Source organism: Natator depressus, chromosome 7 (genome assembly GCF_965152275.1).
Source record: "Natator depressus isolate rNatDep1 chromosome 7, rNatDep2.hap1, whole genome shotgun sequence".
In the NCBI taxonomy this organism is placed as follows: domain Eukaryota; kingdom Metazoa; phylum Chordata; order Testudines; family Cheloniidae; genus Natator; species Natator depressus.
The window spans coordinates 82,070,520-82,088,264 of record NC_134240.1 but is presented as its reverse complement, the minus strand read 5'-3'; the positions used below and the strand labels follow the sequence as shown (position 1 = coordinate 82,088,264).

At 43.2% G+C, this 17,745-nt stretch overlaps 1 protein-coding gene across 1 annotated transcript in view; it reads right to left on the bottom strand.

Annotated features, from left to right (window-relative positions):
* LOC141991633 (prosaposin-like) overlaps nt 1-17,745 on the bottom strand; it is a 44,197-nt gene that overhangs the window by 9,230 nt on the left and 17,222 nt on the right. The window contains exons 2-7 of the mRNA XM_074959964.1: nt 12,601-12,734; nt 9,275-9,349; nt 7,576-7,701; nt 4,485-4,679; nt 2,976-3,119; nt 1,778-1,834 (exon numbers count right to left, since the gene is read on the bottom strand). Of these exons, the coding sequence (XP_074816065.1) occupies nt 1,778-1,834; nt 2,976-3,119; nt 4,485-4,679; nt 7,576-7,701; nt 9,275-9,349; nt 12,601-12,734 (731 nt within the window). The remainder of the gene's footprint in view (nt 1-1,777; nt 1,835-2,975; nt 3,120-4,484; nt 4,680-7,575; nt 7,702-9,274; nt 9,350-12,600; nt 12,735-17,745) is intronic.

Here is a 17,745-nt window from a genome sequence, read left to right as displayed (position 1 = left end):
GGATCAATTGTTCTCCATGTCCGCTGAAGGTAGGACAAGAAGTAATGGGCTTATTTTGCAGCAAGAGCAATTTAGGTTAGATATTAGGAAAAGTTTTCTAACTATAAGGGGTAGTTAAGCTCTGGAATAGGGGGGTTGTGGAATCCCCCTCATTGGAGGTTTTTAGAATAGGTTGGACAAACCCCTGTCAGGGATGGTCTAGGTTTATTTGGTCCTGCCTCAGCACAGGGGGCTGCACTTCATGACCTCTCCAGGTCCCTTCCAATCCTACATTTCTATGAATCTTTTAGATGAAAAGCAAAAGAAATGCACCACTGCCGGCAAGTTTAATAAATAACTTATTGTTCTGCTGGTGAAGAAGCAGGGTTGTTGAAAGAAAAGATGAAACAACAATTAGAATTAAGAAGAAACCAATCAAGTAGTCACAATATTAACAGAAATTCCATAAATAAAATGGGAACCTGCTAAGGAAGACACCCCCTCACCACCAGTCCACCTCGATCCCAGTCATCTTTATTAGAAACATAAAGCAATGGTTTCATTGGCATTGTCCATTCCAGATTAGTGCCCAACACGCTAACAGCCAATTTTCATGCGATTAAAACAGGGACATCCCTCAGTCAGACTAACTCAGGACAGAAGTTGAGCACTGCCAAGGGCAAACCCAAAATTTTCCGTGTGTTCTTTTCCTCACCTTAAAATATTACCCCCAAGTACTAGCTACAACCCACATTTAATTAGATCAAATATATAAATATTTGAATGTTCTTGTTACTATATAAAATAATGTTTCCACATCCCCAAATGGCACTGAAAGAACAAATCCCAAACAGGACCTCATAACATCCCTTCGAATTTGAAAAGGGTTATGTTCAAGTAAATTTAAAATCTGGATTATTCTTTAAAAAAAATAAGATTCGTTACTTTAAAGGCAGCATTGCTGTCTAGCAGTTAGAGCTGGAATGAAAGTCAAAGTGGGATTTTGTTCCCCACTGATTCAAAGTGACACTGGGCAAGTCAACCACCGTGCCTCAGTTTCCCCAAGTCTACAATGGGTATAATAATGCTTAGCCACCTTTCTGGAGCGCTTTGAGACGTTGGATGAAAAGTGCTGTGTAAGTGCAAAGTGCTACTTTGAACAATGATTTTCATCTCGCAGCAGACGGCAGGGCCTCACCATCACTGCCATGGACATGTTTCTCTTCTTTTCTCCATAGCTTTCAATCCAACCCACACCACCCACATACAAATTTCAGCTGCCTCAAAGCCTCCACAGCTGTGAAGTATTTTTGGGGATGTACCACAGCAGCTCCATTTTTCATTTGTTCCATTGGGAGGGACTTACTCAGGGACTTGTGTGAAACTCTCTGTTTGCCTAGAGAGCTGAAAGTGTGTAAAATATAGGAGAAGAAATCTACAGAGTGGGAAAATTTAAGAGCCACACTAGATGGAACTCTGACAGGGCCTTCTGCACCCAGAGTGACAGAGCTACCTAGAATTGAGACCATGGCAAAACTAGACTTTTTTTTAAAAAAGCCTAAATAAAAAACTTTCAGCTGTTATTCTTTCCAAAATTCACTATCATTCCTGCATGGCCTAAAAGGATCTGTAGGACATTAACCATGTAGTTTTCACACTGCCTTAGGATTCCTCAAGGTTCATTCTGAAGGCTTAAAGGTAATAAGGTAACTTTTTCCAGAACGAGCTCTGATGAAGAACCAGCACCAAGAATAGAAAAGATCGAAAGAAGATGTATTTAACATCATATTCAGCTTACCATGTGCTTCATAAACTGGATGGCAAACTCTGAATATTCAAAAACATAGCTTTTGCACTGTGGGAGAGACAAACATCCCAGTAAATACCAACAAACCATTTTTGCCACACATCACTGTTAATGCCACATTAGGAAGGTGATTATACCAGTGTCAGAAAATTCAAAGCAATGGTTCCCACAGATGTTAGCATGACCTCAGTGCACATTTTTTTGAATTATTCTATGTGTTACCTTTCAAACCTTATCAGAAGTGTGCAGTGTGGAAGACGCACAGTCACCGGGGGGGGGGAGGAATCAGAAATGAAGTGCTGGACTTCTGCATATAATGTTGCATTTTTGGGCCTAGCTTTTTAAAGAATCCCTAGCGTTACCTCACCTGGCTCTGGAATTAATTGCCACTCCCCTCTAAAAGGTATCCAGCATTTTGGATGCTTTCCATGTACAGAAATTATGATAAATTAGGAGTGGGGAGAGAGAAGGAAGAAGAAATTAAGACCTCTAAGAGCCTACGGGAGTCAGGTGACCAAAACTGACAGTGTTGACCTCTTACCAAGGACCAAAGGAGTTGGGCACTAGCTCCCCCAGATGCCTTTGAAGAGCCCAGTCTTACCCATTTAGAACCCAAAGCCTTGTGTTTGATAAGTTGGCTCAGTAAATAAAATGGTATCATGTTACCTACACTCTCAACAGCATTATTATTTATTTGTATTTCAGTAGGACCTTGTGCAAGGCACTGTCCTCACCCACGAAGACACAGCCTCTACCCCAGAGAGCCCCAATCTATGAACATAAGCAAGTAGGCAGGACAGTGGAGAGGGATAACACACAGTGTATCCACAATTTCTTTAAAACCAATCATTTTTGTCTCTCCCCAGTTCGTCTTCAGCCTAGCTAACGTTAATTGGTGAACTTCTTGTCAGGATCTTGGCAGAAGTGGGTGGAGGAAGAATTTGAAGGAGGAGAGGACAGAGGCCTTACAGACGTTTCATCAGGAACACTGTTCAGCATTTTCATTAAGGACAAATCCAGCCACAAACATTCTGTCCACATGGAAGAGCAGGAAGCGAATGGATGCAGACTGTGAAGAAAGATTCCACAGCAGAGCACTTATGGCCTCTACCAAGCAAACAACTGTTCAGTACCCTGAACCACCCTGGCCACCAGTTCAATTATCTTAGTTAAATCAAAATTCTGTTACCCCATCAGCCATGTTAGGTCCCAGGTGTTCACACAGCTGCTTGGCGGTAGCAACTAAGGACTCAGTGAAGAAAGGCCCGGTTCTCACTTTTTCCTGAATGTCAACGACCAGCTGAACACAGTCTCCACACAAGTGTCCTCCCTCCTGATGAAAGATAAGGGGAGAGCCAAAAATTAAAATACACGGCCATACACTAGTGGTGCTGCTATGTCCTCACTACTAACAGAGGAAGCATTCACAGCAGCTCTGTCATCAACACTCTTTCTAACGTAGCTAATCTTCACAGCACTACAAGGAGGCAGGTATTATCCCATTTGACAAGTGAAGAAAGCCAGGCAGAGAGGTTAAGTCATTTGTCCAGGAAACAGAGAGAGGCCCTGTCAGAGCATTAAGGCTGTGTCTACACTGCCACTTTCAGTGCTAAAACTTTAGTGGTTCAGGGGTGTGAAAAAAAACACCCCCGAGTGACAAATGAAAAGCGCCAGCATAGACAGCGCTTTATTGCTGGGAGCCGCGCTCCCGTCGATAAAAAAATAGAGGTATGTGCAACACAAAAGAGCTAGTAAAAGGTACTGTGTAATTGTACACTGGGAGGGAATAAAAGTCAGAGACAGAAAGCAGGGTACAAGTTCTAGCAGTGGAGGAGAAAGAATAAAAACACATTAGCATAAGCCAGGAATGGTCCCATATCTAATCAAACTGTCCCTTGTTACTTGCTAATCTGTACATGGTTACTGTTTAACATTGATATCGTGGCAGCACGTAGAGACCAACTATTGTGCTAGGCCCTGCATAAACATATAGTAAATGACAATCCCCGCTCCAGTGAACATTACTCTCCCAAATATAAAGCTGTTTCACTTAATGATGTAATCCGCTCATACACACGACACTTTGAATTTTATTGCCAAGGTCTTAATATTGGTTGTTTGCCACTGCTTCTCACTTAGCTCTACTAGACTCTTAGATAATTCTTGTTGTTTACATGTGATGAAAAATTCAGAAACAATCCAAATTATTGTATGACCAACAATGTTAATTTTCTCTATTATTGACACCACCTTAGTTGTTGATTTTATTTATTTTTAAATACCCATTAACATGCGTTTTAAAGTGTATTTACCATACTCTACCGCTGGTCACCGCAAAGGGAAGGGAAGAGACCCCATTAATTCAAAGGGCTGCCGTTCATTCTAAATGGAAACTGGAACAGTATTTCAGCCAATGTCAATCAGTGTGGCTCCACTGCCTTCAGTGAGACTATGCCAATGTACAGCAGCTCAGGAACTGGCCCAATATATTTCTGAAGTCCAATTGGCAACTTGAAACCTGAGTGGGCTTCCTGCTGTCTTGCATTCTAAAGCCATGTGTTTGTGCTCCCAAGTGTAATCAGATTGGTATGTGTTATTGAGAAGCATTGTGACACTGAAACAGACCAGAACACAGCATGCTTCCTTTGTGTGCAGCTGATTAACTGAGGAAGGTAATCTGCCCATATTGCATCCTCACCAAGCTCTCTTGCTGGGGTTTGTCCTGGGGGTAAAGGAGAAGAGGGACATTAGCAAGGAAGGGAGACATCATTTCAGGGAAGTCCATCACAGGTATCTCATTGGACTGCACTGGCTTCTGAATCTTCAGAGCATCCTCATGAGTCTCCATGGATTTGCACAAGGTGATGGCACGGCATACCACGTCAGGGTTGGACTAAAAAGAACAAAGGAAGGCCAAGTCATCGCTCTGTTGACATCCTCAGTCCTAATCAAAGTTACACCTTGGGGGAGGAGATAGATACAAATAAAAAGCAGCACCCATCCCAGCTACTTAGTGCCCTCAGAGCAGCGAAGTGAACAAAGCAACAGTTGCTAAGATACCCAGCAAGGAAATTGTTTACAGAATGGAAAGGTTTATTTTCCCCTGGCAATCCTCCTCCCCCCACCCCACTTTTGTACACTGGAACCTGTGTCATTATTCCATTGTAGTGCTGGTGCAGTCCCATACAACCCTCTAGCTTTCTTCTGTATAAAAAGTGACAACTAGAAGATATGCAGCCAGCCAAGCTAAGTGCTTTAAAGATGAACGGAAATGAAATTTTAAACACCATACAATGGGAGAAGGCTGGTGCAAGCATCAAATTGCTGTGCAGAAACAAACATTGGAGACAGAGGGAAAATTAAGTTAAAGACTTATCACTAGACCCTGAGTCAGGATATCTGGTCTCTGTGTTGCTCTTGCAGTGGGCTGGTAGAAAAATGGCAAGTATTTTCTATGGAAATTTTTGAACCAAAAAATTGATTTCAACTGAAACTTTACTAAACGTTCTAGTGGCTTTTTGTTTAACTAAACAAAATGAAAATGTTAATTATGTTTCATATTGAATTTTTTTGTTTCTGGGGTTTTTGTTTTGGGTTTTTTGGGGCGGGCAGGCTGGGAAATAAAAAAAGAAAATTTTCAAATTGAAATTAAACTAAACAAACATTTTTGTTTCACTGGAGAAAAAAAATGAAGGATTTTGAAGGAATCAGAAATATCCATTTCCTACGAAAGGTCATTTTTCATCACAAAACTTTTTGACCAGCTCTAATGGTAAGTAACCTCACTAACACATAAAGGGAACCTGCAAGGAGGGAAAGGAGGCATTTGTGCCCCTTTTTGCTTCATTATAACTTATGAAGAGGCCTGGGAAGTTTGTTTTTTAATATTAGAAATGCTGGTGTTGTCTACCCTGGAAGTCTCCATGGTAGCTGGAGAACATAGTGATATCAGAAGTAACGAGGACATGAAACCTGACTAACTGAGAGGGGGAGTTTCTTCAGAGTGTTAAAAAATTTAAATGACTGAGAAGCCCTTTGAGAAGGAAGTTTGGAAAACTCAAAACCCCCCTACCCTCCAGCTAAGGTCCAAGAGAGTTCTACATCTACACAGGGCCGGCTCTAGGATTTTTGCCGCCCCAAGCTCTGAGAGTGCAACTGCCCAAGCAATAAAAAATAAAATAAAATAAAATAAAAAAAGGTGGCCGGAATGCCGCCCCTGGAATTGTGCACCCCAAGCATGTGCTTGCTTTGCTGGTGCCTAGAGCTGGTCCTGCATCTACATTCCTGAGACCTCCAACATGTCTTCCTGCAAAATCAGAGAAGGCCTTGACACTCCTCATATTTCTAGTGTTAAAAAAAGCAGAAATTATTTTGTTTTAAGGCTCCATTCCTTAAATAATTTTGGTTTTAATGGTGTCATCAATTGCTGCAGGTCAAATAGGGCCCTGAATTCAAATCTTGGCAGGTAAATGAAGAATTTGTTTATCAGCTATCTAAAGATTTTGGTTTTTTATTACAGAAATTAATGTATTGGTCTGGAATCTGCTTATATGCTCTTTCAGAAGCCTATTACCGTATTATACATTATTATTGTCCGAAAAGGGACAAAAAATGCAGAAAGTCAACCTAGAATAGAATATCAGGGTTGGAAGGGACCTCAGGAGGTCATCTAGTCCAACCCCCTGCTCAAAGCAGGGCCAATCCCCAACTAAATCATCCCAACCAGGGCTTTGTCAAGCCTGACCTTAACAATATCTAAGGAAGGAGATTCCACCACCTCCCTAGGTAACGCATTCCAGTGTTTCACCACCCTCCTAGTGAAAAAGTTTTTCCTAATATCCAACCAAAACCACCCCCACTGCAACATGAGACCATTACTCATTGTTCTATCATCAGCTACCACTGACAACAGTCTAGATCCATCCTCTTTGGAACCCCCTTTCAGGTAGTTGAAAGCAGCTATCAAATCCCCCCTCATTCTTCTCTTCTGCAGACTAAACAATCCCAGTTCCCTCAGCCTCTCCTCATAAAAGTCATGTGTTCTAATCCCCTAATCATTTTTGTTGCCCTCCTCTGGACTCTTTCCAATTTTTCCACATCCTTCTTGTAGTGTGGGGCCCAAAACTGGACACAGCACTCCAGATGAGGCCTTACCAATGTCTAATAGAGGGGAATGATCACGTCCCTCAATCTGCTGGCAATGCCCCTACATATACATCCCAAAATGCCATTGACCTTTTTGGCAACAAGGGCACACTGTTGACTCATATCCAGCTTCTCGTCCACTGTAACCCCTAGGTCCTTTTCTGCAGAACTGCTGCCGAGCCATTCGGTCCCTAGTCTGTAGCGGTGCATGGGATTCTTCCTTCCTAAGTGCAGGACTCTGCACTTGTCCTTGTTGAACCTCATCAGATTTCTTTTGGCCCAACCCTCCAATTTGTCTAGGGCCCTCTGTATCCTATCCTTACCCTCCAGCGTATCTACCTCTCCTCCCAGTTTAGTGTCATCTGCAAACTTGCTGAGGGTGCAATCCACACCATCCTCCAGATCATTAATGAAGATATTGAACAAAACCGGCCCGAGGACCGACCCTTGGGGCACTCCACTTGATACCGGCTACCAGCTAGACATGAAGCCATTGATCACTACCCGTTGAGCCCGACAATCTAGCCAACTATCTATCCACCTTATAGTCCATTCATCCAGCCCATACTTCTTTAACTTGCTGTAACTTAACTAGTAGTTTTACATCATAAATCTGTATCATTGTTTTTCCCCCAAACAATTACCAATACTTGTTTGCTCAGCTCTACGATCATTATCATGCCAGTGTCCACCATCTTCTTGCATTTGACTGACCAGTCCTGGAAAGGAAGGTGCTGGCATGACTTATCCAAGAAAGCACGGATCCTTTCCTAGGAGACAAGAGAAGAGGGGAGTGTTATGGGTTGTGTTCACATACACCATGACAAAAAGATGTGTAAGTTCTTCACATTCTTAGGAGAAAATCTGGGCAAATTCTTAAGCTCCACAGTGGGGGAAGACAGACTTTCAGCGGAACTGGAGTATGGATGGATGAAATATGTTTATTTCTCCAGTCCCAAATTTAAAAACAGACAATCCCAGATCTTCTGGGGGATGAAAGAATACCAGTGCTGGCACCTACTACATTGTGGTAAGAGAAAGATTTCTTGCAAGACCTGTCACTGTGAGAAAGAATTCCTATAGGTTTAAAGGCTTCATAAGAAGTAAGCTCTCTAGCTTATAAAATACAATCCAGGAGATCCACTATCTGTTCTCTCTGTTTCATAGACACCCAAATTCCAAATAGAGATAAGAAAGGAGGCTAAAAAAACCTGACTACGTGGATGGACTGCTGACCAGATGGAATGGCACTTGCATCAAAGGGAAAGAGGGGAGAGAGATGCATAGCTGCTCCAGAATCCCCTTGCCATATCACACACCAGATCTTTGCAGCTTCTTCAGAGACTGCATGGTAACCCACTTTCCTACCCAAGAGGGTAAGGGAGGAAAGCACAAAAACATTCAAATGACAGTGTTTTACAGCAGGTCAGTGGCATATCAGAAGTAAGTAGGAGCTCTGAATCTCCCCATGGGAGAGGCAGGGAAAGAGACCCCCTTTGCTAGAGATGCTGAAGCCCAACCCCTCCCCGTATCCCATGATTCTCACTTACACCAATTCCCTTTTTAGGCACCTTTGCACTGCAGGTAACCATTTGCACTGCCAGAGACAGCACAGTGTAAAAGGGCCTTAACGTACATGACACTCTCGACCAACCTCTGCAAGGAAATTCCTGACTAGCAGGTAGGTAATAATAGTGTTAATCTACTTCCAAACCCCAAGTCAGTCTCAGGTTTTGTGAACATCCTGATCTTACACCAGACAGAAGATCTTACAGTTGCTTTCCTTTTCCTCCCTTTGTGAAACTCAGGTAACAGAAAGAACAGGAGTACCTGTGGCACCTTAGAGACTAACAAATTTATTTGAGCATAAGCTTTCGTGGGCTACAGCCCACTTCATCGGATGCATGCAGTGAAAAATACAGTAGGACGATTTTATATACACAGAGAACATGAAACGATGGATATTACCATACACACTATAACGAGAGTGGTCAGTTAAGGTGAGTTATTACCAGCAGGAGAGGAAAAAAAACCTTTTCTAGTGATAATCAAGATGGGCCATTTCCAGCAGTTGACGAGAACATGTGAGGAACAGTAAGGGGTGGAAATAAACAAGGGGAAATAGTTTTCCTTTGTGTAATGACACATCCATTCCCAGTCTTTATTCAAGCCATATTTAATGGTGTCCAGTTTGCAAATTAATTCCAATTCAGCAGTCTTTCATAACAAAAGCCACTCATGATATTCTCCCCCTTCCTTGCCCCTCCCTGGGTCACCACTATAGTTGTAAAGGCATCTGGTGCCCAAAGCCCAAAAGGTTGCTGGGTTCTTCAAGCTACTTACAGCTGTGCGATTGTCCTGCAAGATCTTCCCAACCATTGATACCACCATTTTACACATAGAGCAAGGGATGCTTTTCTGGGGGATAGAAAAGAGAAAAAAAAGTTACTTGAGAGGGACCTAAATGTTGGTATATAAATGAAAAATTTCCCTTCCCTTTCTTGTCTCTGTATCATATAGTGAAGGAGGAAACTAGCTTCATATAAGCCCAAGTTTCAACCTCTGTTCCCCCAAACTTCTAAAAAACCCCATTCCCCTGAAATCTCACATGCCCCATCTCATCCCAGGATAGAATTATTCTGGGAAGGTTTGTTTTGTGGGTATGTGGGGGGGGACGGGACGGGGGGGACGGACAGAAAAGGAGTTTTAAAGCTACTGTGCTTCCAAAAATTCCTGTTATCATTTATTCCAAGAAAGTTTTCTTAACACTTTTTTGTCCTCCAATCTCCAAACTCATGTTTACTTTGCCTGTTAGTGGGGTCTTTGGAGTAGGGGTCCAGTGGGTGGGCAGGGGGGAAGAAATGACAAGAACTGGTTTTTGAACAGAGATGAATGTTATATAACATGAAAATTTATAAATATAAAACCCTTTACAGTACACTCACCTGCTGCTGCTGGCAGAGGTAGGCATGGGGAGAGGAGAAAGGGTAAATAAGAAGGGGCAGGAGATTGGCTGGGGTAATGAGATGGAAGCACAGAGTAGGGAGATTGGGGACTGGAGATAGATGGGTGGCATGTGGAGCCATGTTTCTCGATCTCAGAATGGGGTATGGGCGGGGAAGAGGAGCTTCGTGGAGATGGGACAGAAGACTGAAAGGGGGGAAATATAAGGGGGTATAAGGTACCTGGTGATGGGGCTAGGAGAGGGAGCATGAAACAAAGGCAGAAAACAAGTGGCATGGAGTGGTCCTAGGTGACTGCAGGAGACAGAATGATGGAGTCTTATCCCGTTAAACACTTTGAATTCCTAGACATTTTAGCAAAAAGAAAAGGAGTGCTTGTGGCACCTTTGAGACTAACAAATTTATTTGAGCATAAGCTTTCCTGAGCTACAGCTCACTTCATCGGTTGCAAGCAGTGGAAAACGCAGTGGGGAGATTTTATATACACAGAGAACATGAAACAATAGGTGTTACCATACACACTGTAACAAGAGTGATCAGGTAAGGTGAGCTATTACCAGCAGGAGAGCGGGGGGGGGGGGGGGGGGGGCAGGGAAACCTTTTGTAGTGATAATCAAGGTGGGCCATTTCCAGCAGTTGACAAGAACATGTGAGGAACAGTGGGGGGGGGGGGGGGGAATAAACATGGGGAAATAGTTTTACTTTGTGTAATGTCTTGCTTGCATCTGATGAAGTGAGCTGTAGCTCATGAAAGCTTATGCTCAAATAAATTTGTTAGTCTCTAAGGTACCACAAGTCTTCCTTTTCTTTTTGCGGATACAGCTACTCTGAAACTAGACATTTTAGATGTAGAAAACTTAAGTTTTATAGAATGGATCTCATCTCATCTGCCATCTCAATGCTCCCAGCTTTCTACCACTCCCAGACCCCACCCAGGTGTCACACCACCACCACCCCTCTCCACATAACTTCCCGGGACCAGCTAACACCTGCAAGGGGGAGCCTCTCTAATGGGCCTTGTGAAATCTGTCAGAACAGGGATCCTGCCGGCAGACTTTATACACCAACCTTACTTGCACTTCTGGCACTAATACAAAAAACCCCCAACACACAGAGAAACTCTGAATCAAAAAGGCTCATTATTTAAAAAGAGCAAAGGACGAAAGCGCACCTCAAAAGAAGCATGCTAACCCTCCAAAATGGTATCAGACTTCTTTTACTAAAGTCCTACACCTTCACAAAATACAGCCCAATACGTTAACAAGTCTAGCAATGACCAGGTAAGGGCTCCAGCCAGTGCTAACTGCGTCTATGGGAGAATTTGGGGGGGGTAGTGCATTTCCCATTTAGGAAGGAAGTGGAAAAGAAATTGTCTCTTGGCCTGACTGATTGGTGTGCAACGTGACATAGGGCATGGAAAGAGGAAGGAGGGAATTAAACACAAGGTCGGGATGAGTCATGAGGTCATAGAAAAGCAGATTTTCCCCACACCAGGCTGAGGGAAGAGAACACCTGGTGTGGGAGGGTCATCATTCTTTGCAAACCAGTTTTTATAGTTCAAAGTGACCTTTACACTTGTTGCCTGTTTCCCCATCCTTAGCCAGCTGGTGTCCCCCTTCCTCTTTAACCGGCTGACGTACACAGGGCCCAATTCCCACTTACACCAAGGCCTCTCGACACTACTCTAGCAGCAGAAAGAGACTTTAAAGGAGTCAGGAGACTGACAGACAGGGGCTCCCCACTGACAGAACTGGTCTAACGACTCTTTGCCAGCCCTGTTCCCAGCCCCCAGTGTAGGGGAACTTTGGGGGCATGTCAGTGCAGGCCGGGGGAATGACTGGAGTGTACTGCTTTTCAGATAATCTTTGGGAGGCAGAGAAAAGGGGCCATGGGAAGCAGAGTGTAACTTAGAGCAGCCCCAAGGCTAACTCTAGCTTACACCAGAGACTGAGCAGTGCCCTGAACATCCCCACAATATGGAGGACATACAAGTAGCTTAAAAGACACCTTAACCATCCACCCTGTTCCTGTCCCAAGTGCAAGGATGGAGCAACGGAGAATCAGACCCCCACTCGTTATGTGCACAGAAGCCAATAAGTTTTATTGGCCATAGCAAGTTGCAGTTTTCCAGTACACACAGTGATAATTGTGTAGTTAGAGAGATCTAGGCAAGTCCAACAATTATCTTCAGTTTCTACAGAAAAGTTCTATACAGGGGAACTCTTGGGAAAATGCATAGGCATCTATACATACTCACAAGCTTTTTATTTTTATTGGAAGGCCTGCAAATTCTCCAGCATAAGTTTTACAGTGGCCTAATGTGACCTCTGGAATTATGCATTGTTTCTGATAGGTGTGAGAGTTACATGTTCATTCCTGTAAACTTCAAAGAAATAGGGCTGTCTGTTAGATTGGTGGCAGCCTGTCGTAGAAAGGGTATGAACCATGCAAGGCAAAGGGACTGAAAGAGAGAGAAGTCAGCCAGTCACTCTCTCCCTTTAGTTCATTCACCTCGTGCAGTCCTATTGGTATCAAAGAAAGACATGATACAAAATTTTTGGAGGACACAAACAAACAGTTACAGAAAAGTGCAATTCAGATTTCAGCTCATTCCTGTAAGTAGGGCCTGAACTTTCCAGAGAGCTGCACGTGAGAATACAAGGGCTATGGCAGAAGATAACAAGCCTATTCAGACTACACACTCACCACGGGAAGCTTGTTCCAAACAGTCTGCTGGCAGTGCTCCACAGCCCCACACCGCAAAGCCGTCTGCAAATCCTGACACCAGTTCTCAGGACCCTCTGTGCACTCTTTCTGCCAGGAGACGGGGCTCGCCACAGCTGCCAATGAGAGAGAGTGTCCATTTTCAAACTGCATAATTAAGAGGATATTCAACCTTTGAAGAGGAGTTACCACACATTGTTCCATGTGGCGGCCTTGCCCATATGTCTCCATTCTAAGACATCTGTATTACATTTTACCCTGAGGTGTTAGACGGCAGTATAGGCCAATTCAGCATGTATTACATAGGCTGCCCCACATAACTCTGTAGGTCCTATTAACCCCCCACCCCAAACACTGATTTGTTTCCTTCTCCAATTACTATGTTAAATTATACCTCCAGCATACAAGAAACCCCTGGTTCTAATATGCTAAAAACCATGTAAGAGTCTACCCAAAAGAATTTGGAAGCATCAAAGATAAATTAGATGAACTTTAGGAAGAGGATTCCAGAAACTTAAGTCCCAACATTCCTCCATTAGATCTGAGTTTCCCAGAATTCCCTGCCACTGCCTTCCTTCACGCAAAGTATGCCTTGAAAAGGAAGAATATTAAAGTGTTTTCACTATTATTGAAGGGCTAACATTCCTGGCTGGTATGCATTTCAGCACTGAACTAGCTAACTAGAGTACTAGTACTAGAGTAACTTCAGGGAAGTTTCCCTGATATTTTCCTGTGCGATGTAGAATATTCTCATAAGGGGAGAATTAAATCAATGCAGGCTAGTTCATTTCAGGACAAAGTGCACATTGCACGTGGATAGCATCTGAACAGCAGTGTGTGAAACTCAGCCATTGTATAAGATACAAATTTGAGCACTTGCCTTCAGAAACTGCTCTTTAACCTCTTTAGGGTTTAGCCAAAGCCCATGAGCAATCAAACCCTACCAGACAAGACTTCCACTCCCTCAGGGTGACTTGAAATCAAGTTTTGCTGTGGGAAGCAGTTCAGGACTCTGGATAAGCATGTTAGCAGGAAGTTTCACATACGCGATCAGCGGTGAAACTGTGACAAAATTTCATTTAAATAGGCATCTTTAAGCTTCTGGGCGATCACCCTCTCGGAGCTCTTGGTTCAGACTTTCTGCAGACTCGGGAAGACATAACCAGAACAAAGGCCTCATTTACTGCAGTAAGATGTTTCCCCTGTACGCAGAATCTTAACCTCTGAGTCCTACCTGCTAAGGAAAACCCGCACTTTGATGCGTCAAACTTACTTCTTACCTTCCCTTCTAGTTAAAAAAACCCACCTCCTCTCACTCACAATTAGTACCTTAATGTGTTATTCACAAAAGGCTAGTGAGGAATGTTTATTAACAATTGGCCCATTTAGGGTGTCTCTCATTAAGTCTGCTGAGGAATTACCAAACCAGTTTTAACACAAATACCAAAAGTGTGTACCAAATGCTGTGGTGGGATCTCTAGGTCCTACGCACTCTGCTGCAGCACACTGGCAAATCTATTAAAGTTTCATTTTAAAAAGGAGTTTTTTAATTAAATTAAATGAATAATGAGATCCAGGCCACGGTCCCTGAGTTATTCATTTGATTGCATCTAGCATACTTTATGCTCTCCAGACATTTTTGTATTGGCAATCTATAGCTGCATTGCAGAAGTTGTTGGGGAGAGACAGAAGATTTTCACAGCTAGGTAGAGGACAGAACAGTTGGAGCTTTTTGCAGCCAAGATGCAGTGGGAAGCAGTTCAGGACAGTGGAATAAGTCTGTGAGCTGGAAGTTTTGGATAAGTGATCAGCAGTGAAACCGTGAATAATTTTTCATTTAAATAGTCATCTTGAAGCTTCAGGGTGATCATCTTCTCGGAGCTCTTGGTTCAGACTTTCTGCAGACACAGGAAGACATCACGGCATCCAGTTTTGCAAATTTTTACCTTAATCTCACTGTGCCTCAGGTCCCAATCTGTAAATTGAGAATAACAACTCCTAGCTCGCAGGAGTGTTGTGAAGATAAATCCATTAATGTTTGTGAAGTATTCCTGGACAACGGTGATCAAACACCACAGAAAAGCCCATGAAGAAATTAATAATTACATATTCAGTGTATCCTGTGGATAGTGTCTAGTAAGTAACACATGGGGCCATTCATTGAATGAGGATAAAAGAAAATATTTAAACTACCTCATTTTCTGAGCACTGTCCATCCTGTGCACTGAATTAGGCAGGGCTCCTGTAGGTAAAAACACTATATGATCATGAAGACTCTTATAATATATATACGCAAGGGGGCAGAACTAAGGTTGTGTAGGCAACCACAAATCTGGCAATTCCTAACTTGAGTGATTGCCTTTCCAACCTTAAAAATGTTCTTGTAATATACTTTATTTGTATGGAACATGTGCATAGAACAATGGAAGTGCTCGGTAGATGAGCTGTACTAAGTCGGTAGCATAGGCTTTGATCTAGGCTTTGCCACAGGCAAAGAACAGGAACTGGAAAATCAGAAGTGACAGGAAATTGGAGAATTTAAGCACATTTGCTACTATGCTTCCCAGACTCTCCCATACTCCAAGAAGAGGAGGTGATGGAGGACAGAAGACACCTCCCATCCTGCCTCTTAGCTCTTCTGGGGTGGTATAATAAATAATTGTCAAATAAACTACTCAACTAGCTTGTTACTCCTCTTAGTCACATCTTGTTTTCCTGGGCCCTCTCAACATTCATGACATGTTTTAATATTTCAACTCAACCTATGCTGTTGGCGAAGAACAGGAAGTCCAGAATATACAAAGTGAGGTTTGCTAAAGCCAGAGTGGGACTGGCACATAGCAAATTTCATGTTAAACACAACAGTGACAACAAGTCAAGAAGAAAATTCCACTTGACCCAAATATATGCTAGAGTTCAATTACCAGGGTTTAGTCCACACCGCACCTTCCTTGAGGAAAGCGAAGAGGGTCAGAGCTATTGACACATTAGTGAGCCCTGACCAGAGCAGTAATTCATACAGGTGAGTTCTAGATGAGCTAGGTATTATTATTATAACTACTACTCCTGCTTTTATTAGATATAATGGGAGGAACAGAATTGTGAGTTTATTCCAAAATGGAGGGTATGATAAGCTATAAATCTTCCAGGCTAGAGTGAATGACAGTCTAGTTATTGTTTTATTCCTTTATTTTAGGAGTGCAGGACAATGACTTAAATCCTTAGGTACCAGATTTTGTAGGTATCTAATGGAGAGTCTTCTTGATCTACTGTGACAGTAGCTGTAGCACGAGTCCCTGTTCCCCAGATCAGTCCAGGTATGGTAGACATACAAGATACCCCATTGCACATCACTGAATAATCTGTTCAGAGGGCATTGCTGTCTAAAGCAAGATTAAGTGGACTGTGGAGAACCAAGTTAAAAATCCTGGCCCCACTGAAGTCAAGGGCAAAACTCCCAGTGACTTCATTTGGCCTAGACTGTCACACCAAATGTGCTGCTGGTTACTTCTGGTTTCAGTCTCATACTTATACCAACTCCACCCTCTCTAGTTTGTCTGCCCAAGTACCAGTGATGTTTGCTGGTTAGCTTCCTATCTTAGAGACTGGATGCTGAATCTACTTTAAAAGCCAAAGTAAGTGTTAACTTCTGCCTAGAAATAGCCCGATTCATTTAGGCCCAGTGAGAAAGTTAAATGCGAGTTGGGACAAAGACAAAAAATTAGGTACAGAAGGAAGATTTAGAGAGTGAAACTGAGAGGAAACAAATTGATATCACAAGCCAACACAACCAGGTCCAGGGTTCAGAGAACTATGGGAAGCAAGTCGTGTTTAATGTCGATAATGGGCATCAGTCACTGGTTCACCCCATTGGAATTGCTGCCAGTTTAGCACCATCCCTAGGGATTCCTCTGTGTCCTACCCACATTCACATAAACAAGACAGAAATTGAAAACATGGCATGAAGTCCCGGGCCCATTGAAAACAATGGGAATTTTGTCATTGACTTCGTAGTGGCCAAGAATTTATTTCATTGGGGCCAGAATTTCACCCCTTGTACTGTATTTGCTCTGACAGGGTGCTCAGTGCTGTACAGAATGGGAAGGAGACAAAGACCCTGCCCTCAGAGTTTACAATCCAGTGAGCACGTAAAAGGTTCTGTGTGAAGAAAACATACTTCCCGCATCTAGCTTTAATTAAATCCACCCAATGTGCATTACTATCCCAGGCAGTGGAAAGTCAGGAGACAAGTAGTGGGGGGGGGAGGGGGGCAATCCCACAATTTTAATGTCTGCAGCAATTTTTGCTTCTTTCCACAGGATCTATTCTAAGTTATTAAAATCTCTGCTCTCCAGAGATCACCTTCCCAGTTTAAGCCATTACCGTGCTAACATAGCCTACAATAAAACCATATTGATCTGCACAGCAGCAGGAAAAGCATCAGTTCTACTCCCTACACTCAGCAGGTCCTTTGCCTCAATAAGGTGTCACCTCACAGGCCTAGTTAGGACCCTTGCAACGTGCTACTGCATGGAACTTTAACGGCCTCCCGGCTCTTTTCCATACCCTTGTGTTTTGCTCAGCGGGAGGCATTTTTTTGGTGACTCATTCTCCGTAGTAAATCATTTCCTTTCACAATGGCAATGCTGGCAAAGAGATTACAGGCCTGCGCCTGTTTATGTCATTTGCCCCACCTCAGTTTTCCAATCTCCTGTGTAGCAACTGGAGTGAAGGCTGGGCACACAGCCAGCCCCTGCATCTGAACCCAAAGACTCAGTGAAATTGGTACTGCTTCCCAGGTCTTCAGGAATGGACATAGCGGGGCCTCACTCTTTACGGCCTGATGACGCTTCCTCTAACTGCTGCTTGTGCTGATCTGATGTAGGGACTGCATATGCCATTTTGAAGAGAGAGGGTCATGGAAGTAACCCTCATAAGGCCAAATTCATCCCTGGTTTCACTCTGCTGACTCCAATGGGCTTCCACGAAGGATAAATTTGGCCTGCAACATTTAACCTGCCTCCTTAGTTATTCCACTGGCACCAGCAACACAAGCACCTGAAACAGCGGCACCAACTGCCTGAGAAGACGACTCAGAGCAGAGACGTAACAGAGCATTTGGAAAGT